Source organism: Triticum urartu, chromosome 5A, assembly GCF_056163025.1.
Source record: "Triticum urartu cultivar PI428250 chromosome 5A, HENAU_Tu73, whole genome shotgun sequence".
Taxonomy (NCBI): domain Eukaryota; kingdom Viridiplantae; phylum Streptophyta; class Magnoliopsida; order Poales; family Poaceae; genus Triticum; species Triticum urartu.
The window spans coordinates 384,641,644-384,668,669 of NC_141877.1; the positions used below are offsets into that span (position 1 = coordinate 384,641,644).

Consider the following 27,026-nt stretch of genomic DNA (forward strand, 5'->3'; position numbering starts at 1 on the left):
TTTTCAAATTTGAACTTCCATGTTTTTTTGACCTTCTCGGATATTTCAAGTTTTCTAGTTTTTTTTCTGAAAATCTATTTTTATAAACTTTTTTTGAACTACTCTGTTATTTGAGTTGGCCTTCTCTCTTATTTTTAGAAATGAGGAAAATCTAACTTTTAAATAAATTGGTTATTTTTTAGAAACGAGAAAAATCAAAAATATTAATGAGCATAACTACTCTGTTATTTTTAATTTGACCTTGGTTTTATCGTTTAGAAATAGGGAAAATCTATTTCTTTATATAGACATCGAACTAATGTGTTATTTAAATTTGAAGTTCTTAGTTTTGTATTTTATAGACGAAAAAATGGATTACTATTGAATTTACCTTTTCACATTGTAAATATTGTTTCCATATGTTTCAACCAAAAATATCTAAGCTTCTACATTTAAACTCGTCATATGAGCAAACGCCGAAAATAACACAATCATATTTTTCCATGATTTTTGTGAACTTTACTGTTGTTTTATTTTTTTAGTGAACTTTACTGTTGTTTTATTTTCTATCTTTTTAGTACAAATTGAACTGCACAAGTTCGTATGGTGAACTTCTGTATTTTTAATAAACACAACAAATTTCTACAAACAATTCTTTATACAAATACCCAACATTTGATAAATGTCATTTTTTGGGGCTCACACAGCAACTCACGCCCACACAACAGAAACTAAACTGCTCCAATGCGTGCGCCACGAGATTCTGTCATCCTCGCTGATGGGGGACAGGGAGCGACGACGGGAGCCCACACGGGGGACTTCTGTTGATGTGATCGTGGGAGGCACAGACTACATCGACCGGAGAAGGGATTTTGCAGGGCGCCCTTCGGCACTGGCGCTGGGGGCAACTGGGATGGTGGCAGCACAGGTAGGGGATGGGGCGGGGGATGATGCAGCAGTAGGGACAGATGGCTCGCCGGTCGACAAGATCGTCGAAGTTGTGCTCGGGGGATGGAGGAGGAACAAGAGGGAGCAAGGCGTCATCGGCGCAGCGTGGTCGAGGACGGAGGGGCTCGCCCGAGAAGCACCACCTCTCACGCGTGAGAAACGGCGGATCCAGTTCGCTGGGCTCGGCAGTAGTCGCAGGCCAACCCGCCGGTGATGCGGAGCAGTCCACTGCGACGGTTGGGTGCAGTCCGCGGTGACCATAACGCCCGCAGAGGTCATCCCTAGACAAGTCCGGTCGGGATCCCGCCGGATCCATGCGCACCGGCGCTCACGGAGGCCGGCAGTTGCCGTGGCGGCGCGCGGGATGGTGGCGGCGTGATGTTGGTGGTGAAGGGGTCGCGCTGGGCGGTGGAGACGCCTACGCGCAGGGTGCTGGCGGGGTCCGGGGCCGCGCCGGCGAATTGGGATTGGGGGTTTCCTGGGGCGGCGACGCCTTCAATTGTTGGGGCGACAGCGGCGGCGGGCGGGGTCAGGGGCGGGGGGGTGTTCAGCGGTGGCGGTGTGCGGGGTCGGGGCGTAGGCGGCGATGCGAGGGGTCGGGGGCGGCGATGCGAGGGGTCGGGGGCGGCGGCGGATTAGTCGGTGTCCAGGGGAGGGCGAGAGGTGGGGGATGATTTGTCGGGATTTTTTTTACGTGATCTCAGGAACAGCAAATCGCCCCTATATAGCGCTCTGTGATCCAAATAGTTATTCTAATCCTGGGATTAGAATAGTGCCACAACAACGATTGTTAGCCGTGTGCGGCGCCCCCCTCCATAGTTTACGCCTCCGGTCATATTGTCGTAGTGCTTAGGCGAAGCCCTGCGCGGATCACTTCACCATCACCGTCATCACGCCGTTGTGTTGACAAAACTCTCCCTTGACACTTTGCTGGATCAAGAGTTCGAGGGACGTCATCGAGCTGAACATGTGCAGAACTCGGAGGTGTCGTACGTTCGGTGCTTGATCGGTCAAAATGAGAAGAAGTTCGACTACATCAAACGCATTGTCAAACGCTTCCGCTTTCGGTCTACGTGGGTACATGGACACACTCTCCCCCTCTCGTTGCTATGCATCTCCTAGATAGATCTTGCGTAAGCGTAGAATTTTTTTTGAAATTGCATGCTACGTTACCCAAAAGTGTCCTTGTGTGGCACCCCTCCCCATGTATATATAGGTGGGAGGGGAGAGGGAGGCACCCAGGGCAGCCAGGGCGCCGGCCCTAGGGCTCCTGCCCTCCTGCACCCCCCTTTCCTTGTATGGACAAGGGGGAAAGGAAAGAGGGGGAGAGGGGAGGAAGTGGGAGTCCAAGTCCACACTTTCCTTTCCTCCTCCCTTTCCTTTCCCTCCCCATAGGGCCGGCCCCTATAGAGGGTGCACCAGCCCCTTGTGGGCTTGTGTGTTCTCTCACTTGGCCCATAAGGCCCATAACTTTGCCGGGGATGCCCGAAACTCCTTTCGGTGACCCGATAATTACCTGGTACCCTCTGAAACACTTCCGGTGTCCGAGTACCATCGTCATATATATAAATCTTTACCTCTCGACCATTTCGAGACTCCTCGTCATGTCCGTGATCTCATTCAGGACTTCTAACAACATTCGGTCACCAAATCATATAACTCATATAACACTATATCGTCAATGAACGTTAAGCGTGCGGATCTTACGGGTTCGAGAACTATGTAGACATGACCGAGACACCTCTCCGGTTAATAACCAATAGCGGAACCTGGATGCCCATATTGGCTCCTACATATTCTACGAGTATCTTTATCGGTCGAACCGTTATGACAACATACATAATTCCCTTTGTCCATCGGTATGTTACTTGCCCGAGATTCGATCGTCGGTATCTTCATACCTAGTTCAATCTCATTACCGGAAAGTCTCTTTACTTGTTCTGTAACACATCATCCGTAACTAATTCCTTAGTCATTTGCTTGCAAGCTTATGATGTGTATTACCGAGAGGGCCCAGAGATACCTCTTCGATACTCGGAGTGACAAATCGTAATCTCGATCTATGCCAACTCAACAAACACCTTCGGAGATACCTGTAGAGCATATTTATGACCACCCAGTTACGTTGTGACGTTTGATAGCACACAAGGTATTCCTCCAGTATCCGGGAGTTGCATAATCTCATAGTCGGAGGAATATGTATTTGACATGAAGAAAGCAATAGCAATAAACTGAACGATCAATATGCTAAGCTAACGGATGGGTCTTGTCCATCACATCACATCATTCTCCTAATGATGTGATCCCGTTATCAAATGACAACACATGTCTATGGTTAGGAAACCTTAATCATCTTCGATCAATGACCTAGTCTAGTAGAGGCTTACTAGGGACACGGTATTTGTTTATGTATTCACACATGTATTTAAGTTTCCGATCAATACAATTCTAGCATTAACAATAAACCTTTATCATGAATAAGGAAATATAAAATAACAACTTTATTATTGCCTCTAGGGCATATTTCCTTCAGAAAATGACCCTAGTCATAATCCTAATAGGTAGTGGGCTTTTGCACCTCTTTGGGCTGCCTAAAAGTCTTCAAATGATCATCTCCTCACAGCCCACATAGGAGGATATCCCAATGAATTTAGTATCTAATTTTTACTTTGGAGTTTGAAAAAATTAAGTCAATTTTGAACAATATTAATATGAAGAAGTACCCAATATGAGCAAGAGCACAAGGGCAGGTGCTTGGTACAAATCAGTGTCAATCACTACCGCATCAAAAGCTACAATGTGTCGATTGATTCAAGGCTGGTACCGTGAACAGCTAAGGGCCAAAACACTCAGATATGCAATGACATTCACGCTCCGTTTGTATGTATGTATTGAGAGCCTCTGAACTACATTGGGTCTAATACCAAATCAGTGTTGTTTCGGAAATATGCTACAATACCAAATCTATTGTTTGCTTGCACATGAAATTCAACAAAGGAGGCAATACCAATTTCACGTCTGGATGTTCTGTTGATGAATTGGGAGGGAGATGTGCTCCGGATCTTGAGATTCAGGCAGGGGCAACAGTTGCGAGCGGGAGAGGAGGGGCAGCGGTGGCGAGCACCGAGCAGGAAACGATTAGCGGAGATGATGGCGAGCGGGGAGAGGAAGAACCGTCGTGGTCGAGCTCCTAGTGGTCACTCCTTTGTCGTTGTTTCTTTTTCACTGTGAGCAAGCCGGTATGTATGTTGAGCAAGCCGGTATGTATGTTTCACGGGGCGAGCGATTTCAAGAGGAAAATGTTGGTCTGGAGCTTGGTATCGTGGAGAGAAATCACTCTCGGTATTGAATCCGTTTCCAGGAAGTGTCTTAATTCCTTATATATTTTTTAGGAAATATAGGATTTGTTAGATAGGGCTTAATTCCCCAAAACCCCAAAAAATCCCTCAAATATGACTTTTAGGGGATCTGCTAGAGATGCTCTCTGTATCGTTCCAATTTTATCAGATGTTTCCGAAGGGACTGCTAGAGATGCTCTAACGATGTCAAATTTACAAGCTGGTTCAACCAGTCCTCGATTCACAGTCTCTAAGCCGCAGTTCCCGGAGCAACGCTGAAGATGCTGCCCACAGCTTCTTGGCTATCTCGATGTCATAGGACAGCACGGAAGACCTGATGGTTCTTCCCTTCCCTCCAAAAAAATACTTCCCAGATGCTTCCTGCGATATAACAACTAAAACTCAGAGATGGTACTAGACGTTGATGCATCTTTTTTTTCATTGCGAAATGGCAGAAGCTTTGAGAGGGTTTTGACAGGAAGGTTACCCGCGGCGCCAAGGCTGCGTCAAGGACAGCATCAATCCCCGTATCTGGCTGCTGTAGGAGATTCAGGGTGCGCAGAATAAAGAACGCGAACCGAGAAAGGCATGGAGGGAGCTCCCGCATGATGCGTGTTTCTACCACACCTGGATCCGCAGCCCTATAAGCATGAAATTTAAGACTTTAAACACGAGAATAAACAAATTCAAATGATAAAACAACTAAAAGGGCTTAAGGTAGCATAGCACGACAGAGAGATGAGCCTTCGAAATCCATCCTTGTACCAAAGATAATTAACGAGTTTCGGTAAAAAGGAAAAGACAACAGAACTACAGAAGAACATAATTTTGCAAGGACTTTGACATTTGGGTCAGACATGTTTTAGTAGAGGTTTACTTGGTGGGCAATGGGCAAAAAGCGCTGCTACACATCTCATCATGTGAATCAAATACGACTGCATGAAGAATAAATGGAAGGGGAAAACACAAGACAGGACTAAATGGCACATACATGACAGAGATACCAGAAGAGATGTGAAGTTGTCGATGAAGTTCATATGAGAACATAAGTAAACAAACTGCAATGGGAAAAAATGAGACAGATAGATTCTGTAGATAAGAGCTGCATGAAGTGAATACTAAAGCAAGAGGCGTACATTTGGTATACTCGTAAGTACTAGCTAAGGGGTAACTTCCCCCAACTGAATGCTGACCAAACTTCACTCCTTGCAGTGCCTCCTCGGACACATCAATTTCTGACACTGGAGATATAATAATTGCACGTGTTAATCAAAGAGAATGTGTACGGGGAGAGGGAAACTGTTAGAATGGTGGTACGATGTGACCAGCTGCAAGAGCAAATAGTACACATAGTATACCAGATTCAAAATAGACGCAACAGGGAAATATGTGGTCCACTACATTTTGGCAATGGAGCTACTACAACCAAGAAATCCATAGGGAGTGGCAACATAATTCAACAGATAGATGCAAACAAAATAAACAGATAGGTGGGCTTGGCATGCACTCACGCACCTAGACACCTGACCAATGTCCAGTTCTATGTCAGATAGATGCAAACTAATATATGAAATACAAAAATTTACATAATGTGGCAATGTCCGCAACAATAGTTCAAAATAGGTTGAGAAAAAGTTCGTACAGTTGGTGTACTATATACAATAGGAAAAACTTCAAACTTACCACATCTGTGTGTGAAAGATGTTAGATTAACCACCCGGGAAGGTACCGGGCTGTTCTTCAGCAGTGGTAAAAGAATGCTGGTCAGGATAAATGGACCAATGTAGTTTGTCTGCATCACTCTGAAAGTCACATACATTAAGGTTCACTTAGAGAATTGGCTAGATAAAAGAAAGCATAATGCTGATATTAAGAGAACATGTGGTTTGAAGCCACATAATTCTTTCACAAGAATAATTCCAAGGAAAGCACGTACTCATCAATCCCATCCTCAGTAACTCTGTGTGATTTTGCAAGCATCCCAGCATTATTAATCAAAAGCTGAATGGAAGGCTCCAGATTCGAATCCCGAATCCACTGATTGAGCGAAGCTTCAAACTTCTTAATTGACCTGTGGGATGACAAGTCCACTTGAAAGGCTTCAAGACAGGCATCCGGCTGTTGCCTATGAATTTCTTTAGCAGTCTGGTTTTACATAGAGTGCAGCAGTGATGATAATGGCAAACAGAAGCAAACAGACACCCAACCGAAGCGGCAAACAATACCTCACTCAGCAATTGCGCAGAACGCCCAGCTGAGGCAAAATAGAACATGTATCATTTTAGTCCGCTGAATACAAGTCCCACAACAAGGACAAAATAAAGAATGAACATGAACCTAATCGAGAATTCAAGATGCAGCAGAGAATCAATTTATCTGTAGAGCAGGTGGTGAATAATGACATGAAACATGACATCCGCGTTTGCAGATTCATCGAATGTCAGATATATAGCGTTCAACAAAGGGCACTCTATTTTGCACGAGACCAGGCGCGCCAAGTGCTCAACGAAATGCCCGCACGAGCACGACAAGACACGCGCGACTCACCGAGCACGACATGGTATCCCTCCCGTGCCAGCGCCGCCGCAGCCGCCCGGCCGAGCCCCGACGTCGCCTGCGAGCACGCGCCATGGACGGAGCACCGTGAGAAGGCCGCGCACCATGGAAAACAGTACAGTAAAATACCATAAAATAGGCGGGCGTGACTGGTAGGGCAGTTCCAGATTACCCCGGTGACCACGCAGATGGGACGGCCGCCGCGACCTACGTCTTCCCGGCGGCGAGGGGCGGCGGTCCGGCCACGGAGGAAGAGGAGGAGGTAGGAGTAGAGGAGGGAGAGGGTCCACAGGACGCCCATGCGCCAGAACTGGGGCGAGCAGACCATGCGGAGCGCGTCGCGGTCCATGGCGGGGCGGCGGGTCTGGAGATGGCGGCGTCGTGGACCCGTGGACCCGGAGTCACTGCGTCAACTCAAACGAACGGCTGGATCCTTGCTGGAAGCTGCGGGGAGCGAGTTGGCAAACTGCCTGGTCCAGACATCCAAACCGTGTTTTCTTATTTTGAATACATGTTTTGTTGAGTCTACGTTTTTCTCAGGCCCAGACATCCAACCAAACACATTTTTCTAATACTTCCACTCGAAAACAAATTGTGCGCTAGAAACATGCAGCGTTTCTGACCAAAATTTTACAGACATGTTAGTATCTTCCTAATAAACATTCATGGCAAATCTTTTTTTTAGATAAAGCTAAGCTTTATTGATCATAATTCATATGGAGTGGGATACAATTCGGATTATGAGGCTTAGCCAACCACATGTGGCGCCTCGCACCGAGAGAGAGTGCATGCTTAGCTAAACTATGAGCTTCACTGTTTGAATGACATGTCATGATGGGAATGGACGAACGTTACTCATTGGGACACTGATCCGGCCCATAATTTCAAGGTCGATGACTTCTAGGTCTGCTTCACAAAAAAAATTGGGCTAGGGGTGCCGGTCACCGTCAGCCCACCGAAACAAGCGGGTCAATCCAAATTTAGTTGCTCAAAGTTATAGCCTGCCCTTTAAAGTTATAGCCTGCGCCCTGCGGTTACAATGCATATAAATTTGCAAGATTGTTACCCTTGTGCTTATATGAAAACTTTAAATTATTGCGGTTACAACACCTAATCCCTATAAACACATCCAAAAAACTAAGCCAACAAGTCTTGAGGTTGACAAAGTCATCACGGACACCTCGCTATCGACAAGAACATCACCTCCCACTAAATGAATATTCCACCATTATGAGGCACCAAAGCGTAAAAACCTAGGGTTTGAACCCTGATAGTACTGCCCTACTGATCAACCAACCACATGTTGGTTCTCCTTAACCAAGAACATCTACAACACAGAGTTCTACAAACAGGAGAGCGAGGAGCCAACAACCAATGAAATGCCAAAACGCAGTGCATTGCATACAGCAAGCTAAAACGAGCGCCAAACGAACGGGGCCATGCCAACACAAAACACATAATTTATTCACAAAGATGAATGGATATACCTGTTGCAAAGTAGTAAAACGGAATCGAGATATATCTGTTACAAACACGGGCGCACAAAGGCTAACATCAGCAAAAGAACTGGGTCAGAGAAACATGTATACAAATAATAATCAACAAATACCCCCACCCTCCAAAAAAGGGTGAGAAAAGAAAAACAAAACCCCCTCCCCTCTGTGGAACCTTTACAATGGTGTTACTCGCAGGGTCGTGCCATACCCAATACATTATCCCGAGCAAATATCTGTTGTGATAGATAGCGGCGGCGGCTGGAAATGTACAACCTGTGTGTCATGAGCTGTCATCCCATGCGTCAAAGCTTCTTGGGAAGGCCATAGGTTTTCTTGAGGAACCTTGTAGCCGCCTCCTCGTGCCGGTAGCACAGGACCCGCAGGACCGTGTTCGCATCATTTGGACTCCAGTGGCCTGTAGTCGTTGGCATCGGCAACTTGCCCCTGGAGGCAGTTCGGCTTTGATCCGAATCGGCAATCAGTCGTTTGAACCGCTCGATGAGGCCTTCCGAGTCTGTTCGTAGGAGGGGCAGGACATTCTTTACCTGGGAGGACGCCTTGTCGACCAGCTCCTCCGGCAAACCATCTCCGTCGGCCAGAAACAGGTCTCTGAGGGACCTGAAGTCGCCCTCTATTATCTGAGAGTCCTGCCGGGTAAAAGCACGCAGAGGCCCACCAGCAAGGATAACCAGCAAGAAGCCGTCGAATGTGGCTTTCATCAATGCCGTTATGGCACGGTTCCGCACCTTGATGTGCACCGTACCTGATATTGTCTCCAGGATAGGATCAAGCTCTCTCAACAATAACTCCACCCTGCTCGATGCAATATCACCGATGTAGAGGGTGTCCCACAGAATATGGCCCAAGTCGAAAAAGGTGACCTTGTAAGCAGTCGTCTCACACAAGTGTTGTATACCTTCTTGACAGGCCGCCTGACAAAGTTCAAACTTGAACTCCAATCCATTAGTAATATCTGCCTGAGCTGACTCGACGTTCCGCAAGCATGTTTTAATCTTCTTCTCTAGGTTCTCCAGCTCGCTTCGGATGTACTGAAGTGTATTCAGGCGTACACAAAGTTGAGGAAGGCCCAAGGGGTCAGTTCCATTGGTTGCTCCATTCTGTGGTCCTCGATGCTGTGGATTCTGTGGCTTCTCCTTTTTCTTGAATAGTAGTTTAGAGCCAACCTCACATCGTGTTAGTGGAGGCAGTTCGGGCATAAAAGAACTCCTTGACCCTGTAATTAAATCAGAGGGAAATTTTACTCAGCATCCAAACACCAAGTTACAGAAAACGATTCCATCTTTTGTGTACGTAGTACTTACCACAGCCAGATTTTGCTTTAGACACATAAAGCTGTAAGCTTCTATCCAGACCTGCTGTCAGATCAGGAAGAAGAGCTGGATGCATTGGTATGGGCAATTCGAAAAATGCATCCAGTGTTTCCCCAATAATCCGAAGCATCTCCACAGACGAGGGAGCAAAGTTATCTCTGTTGGCACCTGGACTCCATGTCTGCATAGAAGATATTGCCAGGCTTAGTGGAACAGAAAACTTACTAGGCACATGTTTTAAGCTAAACCTAACAGAACTGCTACTGTGAAAATTGTTTCTATAGAGCAACAAATTGTGTTGGCATAATCCTCACATAGGGATCGTTCAGACTCAAGATGCATGAGTCAATATATTGCTTGGGTTTGTACACACAGCTCTTATTGTGCCAACTAGACGGAACAAAACTAATATGGTGGCATGATTTTATTTTATTTTTGACAGCGAACTGAAAACTAGCCACATGAACACTAGCCATATGCAGATATAGAGTAACTTAATCTTGCAAGCCATAACATCATGCAACATCAAGTACTAAACTATGAAGGTTTCTATTTATACTGGGAAAATAAGACATGGCAGTAAAGCAAAATAACAGCACCTCTTGCTTCAGATTCCGGTCAACCCATCCCTTGAGTCTATCCACCCTTTCTTTTATCCACAGTTTCACAAGATTAGCAATTGCATTTTCAGCTTCATATGGTGGCATCTCTCTGATTAATGACTTGCCTCCATCATCACTATCCACAGAATCTTCGACAGCAATATTAACAAGATCCTTTTCTAATTTATCTGCAGACTTGAGCACTTGAACTGTCTCCGGGGTTAACTCTGTAAGCCCAGCTATGAACTGCTTCAGCTCACTTCCATAACATGAATGAAGCGTTGCAACAGCAACACCTGAAGCGAGGGGATGCCATGTCTTCAATATTGGACTGTACAGATTTTTCTCCTTAATTGCTAGGTCACCAATGTCCTTTGCAAGGATAGACATAACTGGGGTAGGGTTCCTTGATGATCGCTTTGAATCTGCTTCTTCCATTCTCTGTACAGGTGAAAGGTGTGTCACATACATTTCTGTAAGATTTGCAGCTCAAATTGTCTAGTAAGAAAAGATTATTAAATGTACTGTTTGGGTTTCAGCAAAATAATTTCTTGGGGATTAGGTACCAGGAATGTACTTCTAAAAGTTTTGTTGCCAAAATAGCACTAGCATGAACAGTGACGCGGTTGACATAATCAAAATAATTAATGAAGCAACTGGACATTTTCAGCAAACGAGGTAAAGGCATAGTTTTCAGCGGAAGGGGACTTACTTGAGCAAAAGCTGTACGGAGTGAAGACCTTACATATGTTTCTATCCTACTTCGAGCTACATCAGTCTCTTCTTTCCTCCTACGGCGGTATTCATGGGATATATCTTCAACAAGCACCTTTGCAGCTGTCACTCCAATTGAGACAATACCTTGCATGGACTCGATGTTACTTGTATTAAATGTTTCATGGTACGCCAGAAGTCTTTTTTCTGTCCAGCCCATTATCGAGCTTAATGTTGAACTCAATACTTTACAGTAATTTGGATCCTTGGTGGTTTTGGCATCCTTTGCAACTTCAACCAACTGATTCTCAGCAGCAGAAAGCAGCTCGATATCAACTTGGCCTGACATAACAAAATGATTGAACAGTGCCCAAGCGAAGCAAAGATTATGAAGCATCTGGTTAATTCCAAGAATAACCCAAGTCTTCTTCAAGAGCTCAATCACCTCATCAATCTCGTCAACCACAGTGCTATCATCACTATCAAAGCAAGCTTCTACCAACATTTGGTAAAGATGGAGATTCAAGGGGAAACCATCTGCCCAGTGGCATCCATCAGAAGTTCCATCATGGGACCTTCCAGCAAGGGACGTGACAGCAGTGCGTAAGACCTGCATTGACTCTGAGTTTTTCCCAGTTTCAAGTGGCCTATCATATGCTCCACGTATGATTTGCTTCAGCCGTTGTGCAGAACTGTCTGATTTGTTCAGCGGAACAAACGGGTGAACAAGCAAACCAGCCTCAATAAGCTTTAAGTTCCTGCCCTGCCATGCCTCGTGTTCTTGAAGATCAGGGAAATCTGATGCCTTGAACTGCTGCAGGAATTCCAAGGGTAAAACCATAGCTTCCGCGCGCCTGCCAAGCTGCCAAGAAAATTGGAGTTCAAAGTAAGTATACACAAGTTCTACATGACTACAGAAATGGACATTAATTTCATCAATGTTTACATGGATTTAGTAGGACCATCAAAACAATAGAGACTCCACTATCTTAGCTAAAAAATCTTATCTGAATTTATTCTCTACAGGAATGTGAAGTAGCAGATGACATACTATTAGGTTGTATACATACATATATAGACATAAAGTTCATGTTTAGCATGTTGACATCAACCTGAAGTCCAAAACAAGCATTCCAAAGAAGTTCACCGAGATGGATGTGAGCACTAAAGAAGATGTTAGTGTGTGCAACGGTTCACATGTTCATGAATCAACCAAGCAAAAAAATGTCAGAAGCATTGCTAGAAATGCATCCGTTAAACCAAAGTTCTACAGCTAAAGCTACACTGCTAATGCATTGCCAGAATGCCAATACAATTCAAGTTGCCAAGGAAGCTCAAGGTGTGGTTTGTATCAAGAAAACCCAGTCATAATTACACCCTCTTATTCAGCCAATCCAATGACACTTCATTTTCTTTAACCTACTCCACAAGTCCTAACGCACACCTCTGCACTCACAGAAATGCTCATGGATGCAGTCAAATTCATTGTCATGAGTCATTATACTGTCTCCATTCCTTGCAAGAACGGCGAAAGAGGAGGCTTATTTGTTTCTTGTTGGCGCAAGAGCAAAATGCAATTTTGCAGTGGCATGTCAAGTTAATAACTTGTTGGAACTGACATAAGTAATAGCTCACCCCAAACATTTTTTCCCTCGATCTTTTAAAAGCAAATGATAGTTCAGCAAGTTGTTAGAAGTTCTATTGTATATCATCAACTTCTTATCCTCATTGATGCAATTAATATACACTGCTCTTTGCATGGTGGACTGGATTAGCATCCATGTCATTGATTTCTCCACTTTTGTGGTATATTTTCCCATTTCCTCCCCTTACTTCCACAGCACTTTGTCACTGAAGCAAAACCCGGTATCAAGATAAGAATCATGCAACTTACCACGGTTTCTGGTTCCCACTAATTATATAATTAAAAATCCTATTATATAATCAATGGTACGATCAAATGATGCACGGGAAAGTGAATTATTCCATTTCAGCCGACAATTATGAGATTCAAGCTAAAAAAAAGGAAAGAAAACTATTTTCACACCCCTCGAGAAAAGGCTCGCACACTCGCCAGTTGTATTTCAACTCAACTTGAGATACGGAAAACCAAAAATAGAAAGTGAGAAAATAAGCATGTTTTCAGGTAAATTTGAACTTTATCGAGCCCTCCAACTAACTGCGAAGAACACTAACTAAACTAGTAGAACCAAAGCGAAGATCAAATTTTCTATGCTTTTGCCGCGGCACGCTGAACCCACCCCAGATCTACCACAATCTGCCGACACGGAATTCAAGCAAGCACGAAAATGGCGATCAAATGAGCAAACTTTAAGCTGCATTTCAGCTCGAATCCCACGGATTGACGCGCTAACAACCGCAACCAACTGAGAGATCCTACCTGACCCGCGGCGATGCGGAGGAGGCCCCTCCGGATCCTGGCGTCGGCGGGCTCCGACACGCGCATCTGCGCCCGCATCAGCTCCCCGACCGTCGCCGGCCGCCGCGGGGCCGCCTTGACCCCGGCGCCGCCGCTCCCCGGGCTGCCCCCCTTGGACGAGGCCGAGGACTTGAGCCCGAGCGCCTTCTTCATCTTGCTGGCGGCGGCCGAGGTGAGCGAGCGCTGGAGCGAGGAGGAGGAACTGTTGGCGGAGGACGCCGAGGAGGCCGAGGCCGGGGAGGCGGGGCCCGCCTGGGGGATGTAGGTGAGGGGCTTGCCGCCGGTGGTGCGGGACGCGGCGACGAGGACCTCGTAGGCGGTCTCGCGGAGCTCGGCCGGGGAGAGCTGCACGCCGAGGTCGGGGAACGGCGACGGGAGCGCGGAGGCGGCGGGCGACGCGGCCGGGGGCGCGAAGCCATTGGAGGAGGAGGAGGCGGAGTCGCGGCGGGGGTCGCGGAACAGGCGGGCCATCGCGTCGGCAGCGGCGGCGGTCGGCAGGGCAGCTTGCCTCTCGCTCTCTCTCTCTCTCTCTCTCTCTCTAGCTGGTGGGGGAGAGAGAAAGGGAGGGAGGTGGGGGTGTGTATGCGCGTGCCGCTTTTGCTCTCCAGCCCAGGGATGGATGATGAGGAGAGGGAAAGTGAAGAGACACCCATGGTGAATTGCTAGATGTACCACGATTTTACCTCGGTTATTATACATGTTGTTCTACAAAGTTAGTGTAGTAAGCTGTGTAACTTTGAAAATTAAAACGTTTTAAAAATTAATTCTACATTTAAAAATAGATTTTTCATGAAAATGATTTAATTTTTTAATAATATATGCAAGTGACAATTACCTGACCAGATGTCCAAAACGACATGTAGGAGTATTTACGAATAGCGGGAGTACCTTTTATTACTATGTGCACTCATGTGAACCATAAGTGTATGAGTTTGTGGGTTTCATTTGATGTGAATGGTAATTCTATTTCTCATTCGAGGGCTCAGTAATAAAATTGGACCCTTGTAAATTTGACTATTGAGTATATTGTTTACCCTTAGGACTCCCTTTTTTTTAGCTTCTAGTGTTAGAAATATGTCGTGTGGCATCTGCATAAATGATATATTTTCTCTTTTTTGCGGGGAATGAAATAATATTTTCATTCTAAGTAGTAAAGTACTTTGCAAAAGCAAAAGTAATCTCAGGTCGCCTTTAATTAGAAGAAAAGAAGGTGTTACAAACCAGGTGAGCATCTAAGACATATTAGCCACATATATTAAAATATGAGGTTTACAAAATTTATAACAGTGGCAATTGTATTATTGGGGGGTATATGCGCAAACAAATATATTACCCCCCCCTCTCTCTCTTAATGTAAGACGTTTTTTAGTGTAGTGTCAAATTCTGATGTGGGCCCAAATTTTGTTGGTTTGTATGCATTGGATTATATTGTATTGTATATGTGGTTTCAATTTTTTGTAGTTGGTGTTTCCAATGCTTGAAATATGGTTAGGAATTTTAGTACAAAATTACAAAGTATTAGCCTAATTAATTTGATGCCAAAAACTAACAAAATTTTGCTTTTGCCACGGGAGTGACAATTATGATGTCAAAAACTAAGAATGACAAAAATGAAATGTCAAAAATCTAGAGTGGCATAAGAAAAATTGACAAAATCTAGAGTGTCAAAAACAAAATTCTCCCATCTCTGAAATTTTGTCATTTTTGGCAACTTTTGGTTTTGCCTCTCTGAAGTCGGGATTTGTTGCACGCATTACCTCAACCTAAAAAGCTTCAAATTTATTGCAGCTCTGGTCAAATGAACCATGCCGAGTAAATGTGCTATTCGGGGTAGATCAATCGCACTTGAGCGGCTATGTGAGTAGGTAAGGCAAACCCTATACGAGCATGCATTATTCCGGTGTACGTTTGTGAGAGTAAACACTGCAAAATAGCCCCCTCCTCCACTGCCACCTTCATTACCGTACGTGTCAAGGCTAAGCAAAAGACTTTGTTGGGAGGAGCAGGAGCACTAGTTGTCGCCTACTAGTAATCGCATGGACCAGGTCCTCCGAAGACGCGTGTGCCCGCCCAGCTGTCTCGTGCGCCGAGTCCACGGGCATGCATCGATCAGCTGAGGTGCACTCTGCAATACGCGGCGCTTTTAACCGTAGCGCAAAAAACACGAGGAAAAAGGTGGGGGAATGGAGCCGTCGTTTTCAGGTGCAGTTTTCAGTTCTGGAAAACGACGAGCGGTTCAGACGAGCGTGAGTTTCACGCAACAAGTCAACACGCACAGGACTGTAGTTTTCGAATCATTCTCAACCTTGCAAGCGCGCACTGAGCATCACCAGAGGCACTAAATAAGCCACGCGCTTGAAAAAAAGTTTTTTTTAGCGCGCGATCGAATCGGCAGCTCCAACAGACACACAAAAATCACGTGCGCGATAAAAACCACTCCGCGCGCCGAATAGAACTGCAACGTGCGCTGCTTTTTTCAAGTGCCCGCTATCACGCGCTATACAGCGAATTGCCCGCAAGAATGTCCATGAACCGCCGGATCTGAAATATCCACTCGTGCGCGCCTTCCCCATCCTTACTCTCTAGCGACCCGTTGGCGCTTCCCCCGCCGTTCCCCACTGCGCGCGTCGCTTCCCCCTCTTCCTTGGTGGCCGTCGCTGCTTCCTCCGCCACGGCCACCCCTCGAGCGTCCTGTTCCGCCGACGAACAGCGCCCGGCGGGGGTTTGTAGCTCGGCGCCCACAAGGTGTTTGACAAAACGCTTGCCGCTTCTAACTTCATTTTTGTAGATGAATTCGGAGCATGTTGTTTGTAGTGTTAAATTTTAGTTCGAATTCAAATTTGTAGATGAGTGCATCCCACGATTCTTCCAATGAAGAATTTGATCTTCAAGAGGAGGAGGACCTTGCAATGGTCCTAGCTATGCACATCAACAGAAAGCTGAAGCACGGTGGTTCGGTTTTTGGTCATCAGATGTGGAGGGAAATGAACGATGCCCACAACAGATTGATGAGGAACTATTTTGCGGAGAATCCCACATACCCGTGCCCTACTTTCGGCGTCGTTTTAGGATGATCATCGAGTTGTTCAAACACATTACAGAGAGACTGGCGAGCCATGATCGGTTTTTTTAGCAAATGAGGAATGCCGTCGGAGAACTCGGGCATAACACCTTTCAAAAGGTGATCGCCGCTTTGCGTATGTTGGCATATGGTATTCCGGCGGATCAAATCGTGCAAGTGTTTGGTCCGGAATTTTTTGAGAGCTCCCAATGTTGAAGATGCCGCAAGGCTTTTGGAGATGAATAAAGCTCGCGGGTTCCTTGGTATGCTTGGCTTAATAGATTGTATGCACTGGAGTTGGAAGAACCGTCCTAAGGCATGGCACGGACAATTCCACAGCCAGAAAAAAGGTTCCACTATAATCCTTGAAGCGGTAGCCGATCAGGAGACTTGGATTTGGCATGCTTTTTTCGGAATGCCAGGATCTTTGAACGACATCAATGTTGTTCAATGGTCACCACTCATGAATAGGGTTGCAAATGGTGAACTGCCACCGGTGCAGTTTGTAGCAAATGGTCATACATACAACTATGGCTACTATCTTGCGGATGGTATCTATCCAAGGTGGCAAACATTTGTGAGCCGTTGAAAAAACTAGAAGGTAAGAAAAATGTTGATTTTCACAATGCTCAGGCGGCGGCTACGAAAGATGTGGAGAGAGCTTTTGGGATTTTGCAAGCTCAATTTGCTAGTGAGAAGACCAGCTAGATTTTGTTGAAATGTCAGGGTGGGTCTAAGACCCATCTAACAATTTCTGGAAATCTCTAAGGGCCCATGTGGGTTTAATTGGCACTAGGTGTAGTGGGAAGTTTAGTCTCACCCCAGAAGTTGGAGAGGAGTTGGACCTCCATATAAGGGTTTCTCTTCCACATGCTATTGGAGCTTGAGAATAGAAGAGGCCCTCGCGCACTCCTCCTCCACCCGCCTCGCCACGCCATGCCTCGTCACGACGCGCCGCGGGTTACGGGAATGAGCCGAGCCGAGATCACACCTACGCGTTTATTTTTGCCAGTCAGTAACGGAGAGTTTAGTTTTCTAACAGCTGGGCCACGATCTAAGACGTCGGATCGTGGGTTGTCACGGACTCGGACGTGGGTCGAGCCCACATCTCTCCACGCAGATGCGTCTATATAAGTGGGAGGTGTCTCCTAACCCTAGCCGCCACTAACAGATCACATCTGCTTCGCGCGCACTGCCCACTGTCGTTCCTTTGTTGCTGCTGCCGCCGGTGACTGCATCCCATCCGCCGCGTACGCGGTCGACGGAAGAGCAGGTCTCCGAAACCCGGCCTCTCCGGATCCTGTACGGCAGAGGGGCGAATAGGTTTTTCGGAAGTGACTATGCGACTTCTCGCCTTCGTTCGTCTACGTCCGCATCACCTTCATCATCACCATGTCTTAGTCCGATGCCGACCGTCTCGCCACTGAGAAGCTCGAGGCCGACAAGAAGGCCGCCGCTGCTACCGCCACCATCGCCGCGGCTTCTGCCTGGTCTACTGGAGGGTATAACACGTTTATCCCACTCCTGATTATTTCCGCATTAGCAGTACTAGCATTACGTGTAGATGTGTCTACTGTTTTCGTAGTACGTGCTTGTTTAGATTAGAATTAGTATGTCATTAATTCTGTCAATGCCATACTAGTGATTTGTATGGATTAAATTAGTTGAAAAATTGCCTACTTATTCAACAATACAAAAACCTATTATGTGTAGGAATTTTTCGGCAAGTGACTTTGCCGCTGCACTAAAAACGGATAAGTTTACCGGTACGTACTTTAAGCGTTGGCAGACTAAGACCACTTTATGGCTCACGGCTATGAACATGTTTTGGGTCGCCGGTGTCTCCACAGGAACAAATTGCTCCTGGACAGGAGAAGGCGTTCAGCGAGGCCACCATCGTATTTCTCTAAGCAGTTCTTAGCATGATCGGAGATAAATTAGTTGATGCATATTTACATGTGCATGTTATCAAGGACTTATGGGAGGCGCTCGAATCTAAATTCGGGGCCACCGACGCTGGGAGCGAGATGTATATTATAGAGCAGTTCCACGATTACAAGATGGTTGAGAACCGTCCTATATTGGAACGGGTTCATGAGATAATATGCATCGTTAAGGAGGTTGACCTTCTTAAGTGTGATTTATTGGGCAAGTTTGTCGCGGGTTGTATAATCGCTAATCTCCCTAATTCATGGAGAAACTTTGCTACCACTTTGAAACATCAGAGGCGTGAGTTCTCAGTAGAGGACGTCATCAGCCATCTGAGTGTTGAGCAGAACTCAAGGGCAAAGGACTCACACGAAAAAGGGGTTGAAGGAATTTATGTTGCAAACATGATGAACCAGAGGAACTTCAACTCCCACAAGCCCAAGGTAAAGAACGGTGTCCAACACAGTACCAACTTTAAGAAGAAGGGCAAGAAGACCTTCAAGAAGAACAAGAAGGACGAGGGATGCTTTACTTGTGGTTCGGTTAAACATTGGGCCAACAAGTGCCCAAACAAGTATAAGAAGTAAGAACAGGACTCCAAGTCTGTCAACATGATTGTGGGCAACAATGAGAATGGTGCATCTGGGTATGGTAATTTACTGTTTTTTTAGTGTTTCAGCCCACTGATTGGTGGGTGGACACAGGTGCGGGTGTTCATGTGTGTGCTGACATTTCATTGTTTTCTTCTTACAGGTCACAGGCCACGGGCATGTATTGATGGGGAATGGCGCGAGTGCTTCTGTTCATGGTGTTGGCACGGTCGATCTGAAGTTTACTTCGGGAAGGATCATGCAGCTGAAGAACGTGCAACATGTCCCGCCATCAAGAAGAACCTCGTTAGTGTCTCCCTTCTATGTAGAGAAAGGTTTTGGTTGGTTTTCGAGTCTAATAAATTACTTGTTACTAAGTATGGACTATTTGTTGGAAAAGGTTATGAGAGCGGAGGGATGTTCCGCCTTTCCCTCGCAGATTTTTGTAATAAAGTCATGAACCATATTCATTCAAGTGTTAATTAATCTGAAGTTTGGTATTCGCGTCTTTGTCACATTAGTTTCGGTGTTATGACATGGCGATCTAAGTTGAATTTAATCCCGAGTTTTACTTTAGCCAAAGGTTTTAAGTGCCTTTCATGTGTGCAAGCTAAGCAACCTCGCAAGCCTCACAAGGCTGCGGAGGAGAGACACTTGGCACCATTAGAACTCATACATTCTGATCTTTGTGAGATGAATGGTGTGTTGACTAAAGGTGGAAAGAAATACTTCATGACATTTATAGATGATTCCACTAGATATTGCTATGTGTGTCTGTTAAATACTAAAGATAAGGCTCTACACTACTTTAAAATCTATAAAGCAGAAGTTGAGAATCAACTTCAAAAGAAAATTAAACGAGTCCGATCAGATCGTGGTGGAGAGTACTTCTTGAGTGATTTTGATTCTTTTTGTGCGAAACACGACATTATTCATGAGAGGACGCCTCCCTATTCACCCTAGTCAAACGGGGTTGCCGGGCGGAAAAATCGTACTCTAACTGATTTGGTTAACACCATGTTAGATACATCGGGTTTATCCAAGGCATGGTGAGGGGAGGCTATATTGACGGCATGCCATGTCTTGAATAAAGTTCCGATAAAGGATAATGAGATCACTCCCTATGAGAAATAGGCTAAGAGAAGGAAAACACTCTCGTACTTGCGTATTTGGGGCTGTTTGGCAAAAGTCAATGTGCCTATCCCCAAAAAGCATAAGCTTGGACCAAAGATTGTGGACTGCGTTAATTTGGGATACACTAAGAATATCGTTGGCTATAGATTTCTAGTAGTGAAATCACAGGTACCTGACCAGAAGGTCGGTACAATTATGGAGTCTAAGGATGCTACATTCTTCAAGGATATTTTTCCTATGAGAGATATGCAAAGCACTTCTAGACAGGAATATGAGGAGACTCCTGAGCCTGCCATTTTTATGGAATATTATGAACAAATACATGATGAAAATCCTGAGGAGGATGACGAGGAAACCCTTGGTAGGGCCAGAGACAAAGGACTGCAAAGACCTTTGGTGATGATTTCTTCGTGTACCTCGTGGATGATACTCCCACTCCCACTTCTATTTCAGAAGCATATGCCTCTCCAGAAGCTGACTAGTGGAAGGGTGTGGTCTGTAGCGAGATGGATTCCATCATCGCTAACGGGACATGGGAGATCACTGACCGTCCCTATGGTTGCAAACCATTGGGGTGTAAGTGGGTGTTCAAGAAGAAGCTTAGGCCCGATGGTATGATTGAAAAGTACAAGGCTAAGCTTGTGGCCAAAGGCTATGACCAAAAAGAAGAGGAAGATTTCGTTGATACTTATTCACCTGTGGCAAGACTGACCACCATTCGAGCATTACTCTCATGACGGCCTCGCGTGGTCTTCTCATCCACCAGATGGATGTTAAGACGGCTACACGAGGAAATCTACATGCAACAGCCAGATGGCTTTGTGATAGATGGTCAGGAAAGAAAAGTGTGTAGGTTGCTGAAATCTTTATATGGCCTGAAACAAGCACCTAAGCAGCGACATGATAATTTTAATAAAACTCTGACATCTGTTGGCTTCGTTGTTAATGAAGCTGACAAATGTGTATACTATCGCCATGCACTGGTACAATGATGTGCTATACAAACGGTTTTTAATCCCTTTCCGTGATGGCATTTGGAACCGTAGCCAAGTGAGTGTGGGCGATAGGGGGGTCCTTCCCACATGACCCAGAAACCGTCGTGGATAGGCTCTTTTGGCACACACGCTCGGCAAAAATGAGGTCGTGTGCGACAGACGAGCGATCAAATACGATTATACAGGCCCAATCGATTCCGGTCGTAAGTACATCCCACACAGTCAGTCCGAAATAAACGTTTTCGTTTGTTATGTACATTCCACACAGTCAATCCAAGGAATACGTTTCCGTTCTTATGTACATCCTACATAGTCAATCCAGGGAAATCATTTCCGTTTGTATGTACATCCCACACAGTCAATCCAGGGAAAACGTTTCCGTTCATATGTACATCCCACACGGTTTTATGTATAAGCTCGTGTGTGATAGGTGTAACTATCACACATGCTCTGCCCTGGTTAACCATTTGCTTTTATTCAACTACATCACACACGATTTGATGAAGAAAACTGTGTGGCATTGGACTATCCATCACAAGCGCTTTTACTGCTAGAACCGTTTGCAAAGTTCCATGACCCATTTAGAAGGTTTATTAGCTTACAATTAATAATTCCAGTATTACACAAATTCACATTTCATATCGAACAACTGTTTGCCAATTTCATATCAGGCACATAAATATATTTTAACATCACAGTGCGATAGCTACCTGAAAACAACACATTACATCATATAGCTAGTTCAACTTCATAAAAACAATATATTCATTTCCCTAATCAAGATCATCCAGGCTCATCTTATCCACCTCTGCTTTCAGTTCAGTAAGAACCTGTTTTGCACTAGCCAACTGGGAAAGTGCCTCCTCCTTCGCCAACACCATCTTAGCAAAGTCTGATTTTAAAAATCTGAGCTCATTCTCCACCTTCCTCTTATTATCCCGCATCTTCAAATATTCTTCAGCGTTGACAACACTTTCTCTAAGCATCCCTCTGTTCTCTTCCTCATACATGCTCCAGAGCTTTGCTAGGCACATCTTCAAAGACTGTGGCCACTCTTGATCAACCACTCCAAATAAGAACACTTCCGTTCATCCTATAGTATTTAAAACTAGATCAATAACAATTGTAGGGGAAATGGGTTTACAGCAACATAGAAAATCACCAATCCTTATTTTAAAAAACTGAAGAAACAGATTAATTATGACATATCTTCTAAAAAATATCAATGTGCAAATGAATTAACTACTACTGAGACAACAACCAAATTCTGAAACATGAGAAGCTATAATTAACCACAACAATGCTACAAGTTCTTACTCATGTACTATAAATAACAAATTGAATATTTTATGAGGGAGCTAAATATAACTGCAACAACATAGCGATAGTGTTTGGATGACAGGAAATTGATACTAACAGGTGTGTACATGCACAAATTTAGTAAGATAGAACTAATAGCACTAACGCCGTCTACTATGTATGCCAAAAACAGTGTAAAGACAATTGTTGCTACATTTTGCACCGGTGCCCTGCACTAGTGAGCCGATGCAGCGGAAAAAAAAATAGGGAGCCGGACTCCGGAGCACCTAGTTGCTCTGATGCCCAATTCCTTCATGTCATAAAGATTTAGTATTTTACTGCTTGGCCACTCGGATGCGTGGACCAAAGTTGGCTGCACAAACTGCTGAAGCGGTGCCAAATAATTTTCTAATGGCACCGCCGATGAGATGGCATCATTTTTAGATACTAGGTACAAATTGTGATACTGTCTTAGGATGCGTTTGGTTAAAGGTGTGGTATGAATGGGTTGGGACCATGATAGTGTCTGAAGCACATCTAACAAATTATTTGTAACAACGAAAGAGGGGCTAACCTTTTCTGCACATGCCAGAAACTTCCTCCCACCGTCCACAGATTCAAACGGAACTAGCTTCACGCATGGAGATTGATGGTGACAACAAGCAGACAGATCCTCAGCCACCTCGCTCCATTCATTGCAACTGATGGTCCTAGGGAGCTACAAGAGGAAGAAATGACTCAAATCGACCGCCGGGTTAAAATCCTTCATTCCAAGTTATAGCCCGAGAAAGAGAAGAGTGGCATACCCGGGTGGTGAAGGAGTCGTCGTCGTCGGAGGAACCGCTGGAGAGGTCATTGAAGAAGACCATGGCGACCCCGGCGGTAGGATGCGAGACGACGAGAGCGAGGAAGCGGCTATAGCTTACGAAGGAAGGAAGGAAGGAGGAAACAGGGGAAATGTGACTTGTGATCAGGGAGAAAAGGGGGTGGGGAAGGGGGTAGATATTTTGGCGGTAGAACAAAAAATTCGAAATGTGGAGGGAAACTTTGTGCGCGGTGCTGCCGGACACCATTCACTTTGAACAATTGTGTGCATCGCAAATGATTCTTCTGCTTTACGTGCATGGGATGAGTTTGATAATTCAAATTTTGGTGGAAATTTCCCCGGGTATTGTCCTCATCTATGTCATTGCATAATTTAACATCACATGCTAATTTGGGCACACAAAAGAGCGTACAACACACATACCACACTTACTGAATCGAGCAATTTTAGTAATTAAACAGAGCCAGTTCACTGATACGTCTCCAACGTATCTATAATATTTGATTGTTCCATGTTGTTATATTATCAATCTTGGATGTTCTATAATCATTTTATAGTCATTTTATACCATTTTTTGGTACTAACCTATTGATATAGTGCCAAGTGCCAGGTGCTGTTTTTGCATGTTTTTTACACCGCAAAAAATAATACCAAACGGAGTCCAAATGCAACGAAACTTTACGAAAATTTTTTATGGACTAGAAGACACCTAATGGGCCAAGGCTGCGCCTGGGGGGTGCTTTGAGGAGAGCACAACCCACCAGGGCGCGCCAGGAGGCCCAGGCGCGCCCCGGTGAGTTGTGCCCACCTCGGGTGCCCCCCGGACCGCCTCTTTGCTCTATAAATACCATAATATTCCAGAAACCCTAGGGGAGTTGACGAAAATCAATTCCAGCCGCCGCAGAGTCCAGAACCACCAGACCCAATCTAGACAGCATCACGGATGGGGTTCACCACCTCCATTGGTGCCTCTCCGATGATGTGTGAGTAGTTCTTTGTAGACCTTCGGGCCTATAGTTAGTAGCTAGATGGCTTCCTCTCTCTCGTTTGATTCTCAATACAATGGCCTCTTGGAGATCCATATGATGTAACTCTTTTTGCGGTGTGTTTGTTGGGATCAGATGAACTTTGAGTTTATGATTAGATCTATCTTTTTATATCCATGAAAGTATTTGAGTTTCTTTGATCTCTTTTATGCATGATTGCTTATAGCCTCGTATTTCTTCTCCGATATTTGGGTTTTGTTTGGTTAACTTGATCTATTTATCTTGCAATGGGAAGAGGTGCTTTGTAGTGGGTTCGATCTTACGGTGCTTGATCTCAGTGACAGAAGGGGAACCGACACGTATGTATCGTTGCTACTAAGGATAAAACGATGAGGTCTATCTCTACATAGATAGATCTTGTCTACATCATGTCATCGTTCTTATTGCATTACTCCGTTTCTCCATGAACTTAATACACTAAATGCATGCTGGATAGCGGTCGATGTGTGGAGTAATAGTAGTAGATGCAGGCAGGAGTCGGTCTACTAATCTTGGACGTGATGCCTATATAATGATCATTGCATGTATATCATCATGAGTATTTGAAGTTCTATCAATTGCCCAACAGTAATTTGTTTACCCACCGTTTGCTATTTTTCTCGAGAGAAGCCACTAGTGAAACCTATGCCCCCGGGTCTCTTTCTCATATTATTTGCCTTCACGATCTATTTTATTTGCCTTTTATTTTCATATCTACTTTGCTACAATTTATTTTATTTGGCGTTCGATCTATCTTTATTTACAACTTTCTCCCGTCAACGCACCAATTTCTGGCACCGTTACCCGAAAGGGATTGATAACCCCTTTAACACGTCGGGTTGCGAGTATTTGTTATTTGTGTGTAGGGGCTGTTTACGTTGTGTTGCTTGGTTCTCCTACTGGTTCGATAACCTTGGTTTCATATCTGAGGGAAATACCTACCGCCTTTGTGCTGCATCATCCCTTTCTCTTTGGGGAAATACCAACGTACCTTAAAGCGACATCATTGACCTAAACATTGCTCTAACAAAAGACCAGCATTAAAAACAAAGCCTAAGTATGCATAATTTTAACAAATCCATCGCCGCACCGGCCTATGTATCGTCGGTGTGAGATGAGACGTCGATGATTTGTCCTGGGGACATGCCGCCGTTGGTGGACTCCGCGCCCCCTGCTGAAGTCGACTATGTCCTTGTCCTCGTCCTCGGCGCCACCCTCAAGGTTGTAGTACTCGTAGTGGTGGTTGCGCCAGAGCTCACGTTGGTACTCCACCACCGATTCCTCGATGGACAGACTCTTCTCTACCTCGACCTCGGCCACGCGCAACTCCTCCTCTCGGCGCTTCTCGATCTCCGCCACCTCCTGCATCTCCAGCTCCCGCTCAGCGATCTCTTGAGGAAGCAGGTGCTCCATGGCCACCACCGCCTTTTCGAACGTGGGTTGCATGCTGGATTCTGAGGTGGCCTAGAATATCTTGGCGTATGCGTCCTCGATCTTGGCGTGGATGGCCTCGACCGGGGCCAGGGCGACATCGGCGGCACGGATGGTAGCTCGAGCGCTCTCGGCGTTTGCAGCCGCCGTCGCAGCAGCTGCAGCAGCCGGGACGGCTGCTACAGCTACCATGTCGGCTGCCGCAGACGCCTGCTCGGCGGATGCGGCCGCGCTCAATGCAGATGCGGCGACACTCTCGGCGTAGGCGGCTGCGCTCGGGGAGGACGCGACCATCGTACGGGCCTTCACGAAGCGTTTCCATGTCGTCATCTTTGCAAGAATGGGTTGCGGGAATGGGGATCGGGGTTCGTGGATTCAGGTGTTGCCGGCACTGGAGCATACGAGCCAGCGAAGTTTAAGGAGGAAGACTTAAATAGACCCAGGAATTTTCATCGCAAGTGGTTCCTACAAAAAACTGTGTGATGTTGTTAATATTTTTTATTAGCTGTGAAAGACGAATTTGGAGTAAAGTGGCAATGGATGGTGTTTTAAATGTATGAGAAATTTTTTAGTACTACTACAACTGTCGTGTCAAATTTTGAAAATTTCAGGGGTCATTTGACCTTTAAAACATTTTAGTGATTTTCTAGCCATTTAATGACCGTAATTCAAATTTGAACTACATGTACATGCAACAGCTAACCATAATGGTTTGAGAAGTCATATTTTGTGTACTTGTGTGCGTGTTAATTCCATGTGCAGTAAATTAGAAGGAATTTTCAAATATATTGGTCTCATGGCTATGACACAATTAAGCATGGAGTGCCATGGCATTTAAATTCCAAAAAATTAAAAAAATTCAGAAACACATGAAACCTTGCTTGATGTAATGTCATGCCACCAAGATGATGTGGTAAAAAAATTTGGCATGTTTGACGAAAGTTTGGACACACACCCCTCGCAAACCGAAGCAACTCACTAGAAGGCTCGTGCTTTCGAGAGGGAATAATGCATGTTTGATAACGAACGGGCGATAGCTTCCTCTTACGGTGTAACACCCCAAATTTTCAATTTGGAATGTTATAAATAGGTCATTCATGCATATCATATTTCATTGCATTTTGCTTTGTGATCCTACAAAATCCTAAGCAACTCCAGGACCCACGGAGAGAGTTGGGATTTCACGATTTTCATATTTGATTTTTTTTCAAATATCAAAACAAGGATCATTTTGGTTTTAATTATTTTTTTGCTTCAAAAATATTATGAGAGGAGATAATATGACTTCTCCAAAATAAAAGAAATATTGGTGGAAACATGTTTAAATCAGAT

General features: G+C 45.1%; 2 protein-coding genes across 4 annotated transcripts; both read right to left on the reverse strand.

Annotated features, from left to right (window-relative positions):
- Positions 1 to 4,292: 4,292 nt before the first annotated feature.
- Positions 4,293 to 7,290, reverse strand: LOC125509163 (uncharacterized). 3 transcript variants are annotated; one of them, XM_048674068.2, is made up of 9 exons: positions 6,994 to 7,279; positions 6,813 to 6,879; positions 6,491 to 6,519; positions 6,202 to 6,410; positions 5,949 to 6,067; positions 5,402 to 5,506; positions 5,257 to 5,323; positions 4,753 to 4,906; positions 4,293 to 4,646 (listed from the first exon to the last, which is right to left on the reverse strand). In XM_048674068.2, exons 1-9 carry the CDS (start codon positions 7,168 to 7,170, stop codon positions 4,491 to 4,493), a joined length of 1,083 nt encoding a protein of 360 aa, XP_048530025.1. In that variant the 5' UTR covers positions 7,171 to 7,279; the 3' UTR covers positions 4,293 to 4,490. The 3 variants fall into 3 exon arrangements, with proteins under 3 accessions (XP_048530025.1, XP_087382269.1, XP_087382268.1); XM_087526143.1 differs by having other exon boundaries at positions 4,293 to 4,906; positions 6,994 to 7,290; XM_087526142.1 differs by having other exon boundaries at positions 5,257 to 5,506; positions 6,994 to 7,285.
- Positions 7,291 to 8,261: 971 nt separating this feature from the next.
- On the reverse strand, positions 8,262 to 14,008 carry LOC125509162 (protein unc-13 homolog). Its single transcript, XM_048674067.2, has 5 exons — positions 13,366 to 14,008; positions 10,963 to 11,826; positions 10,248 to 10,691; positions 9,640 to 9,829; positions 8,262 to 9,551 (listed from the first exon to the last, which is right to left on the reverse strand). Exons 1-5 carry the CDS (start codon positions 13,873 to 13,875, stop codon positions 8,620 to 8,622), a joined length of 2,940 nt encoding a protein of 979 aa, XP_048530024.1. The 5' UTR covers positions 13,876 to 14,008; the 3' UTR covers positions 8,262 to 8,619.
- Positions 14,009 to 27,026: the final 13,018 nt, after the last annotated feature.

Coding starts and splice junctions, on each gene's coding strand:
- LOC125509163 (XM_087526142.1), bottom strand. CDS start 7,170: ATGGACCGCGACGCGCTCCGCATGGTCTGCTCGCCCCAGTTCTGGCGC. Junction 6,520..6,812: donor GGGATACCATGTCGTGCTCG/GTGAGTCGCGCG, acceptor ATTTTGCCTCAG/CTGGGCGTTCTGCGCAATTG. Junction 4,647..4,752: donor ACGCAGCCTTGGCGCCGCGG/GTAACCTTCCTG, acceptor GTTATATCGCAG/GAAGCATCTGGGAAGTATTT.
- LOC125509162 (XM_048674067.2), bottom strand. CDS start 13,875: ATGGCCCGCCTGTTCCGCGACCCCCGCCGCGACTCCGCCTCCTCCTCC. Junction 11,827..13,365: donor TCCGCATCGCCGCGGGTCAG/GTAGGATCTCTC, acceptor TTTTCTTGGCAG/CTTGGCAGGCGCGCGGAAGC. Junction 9,830..10,247: donor ACCGGAATCTGAAGCAAGAG/GTGCTGTTATTT, acceptor TCTTCTATGCAG/ACATGGAGTCCAGGTGCCAA.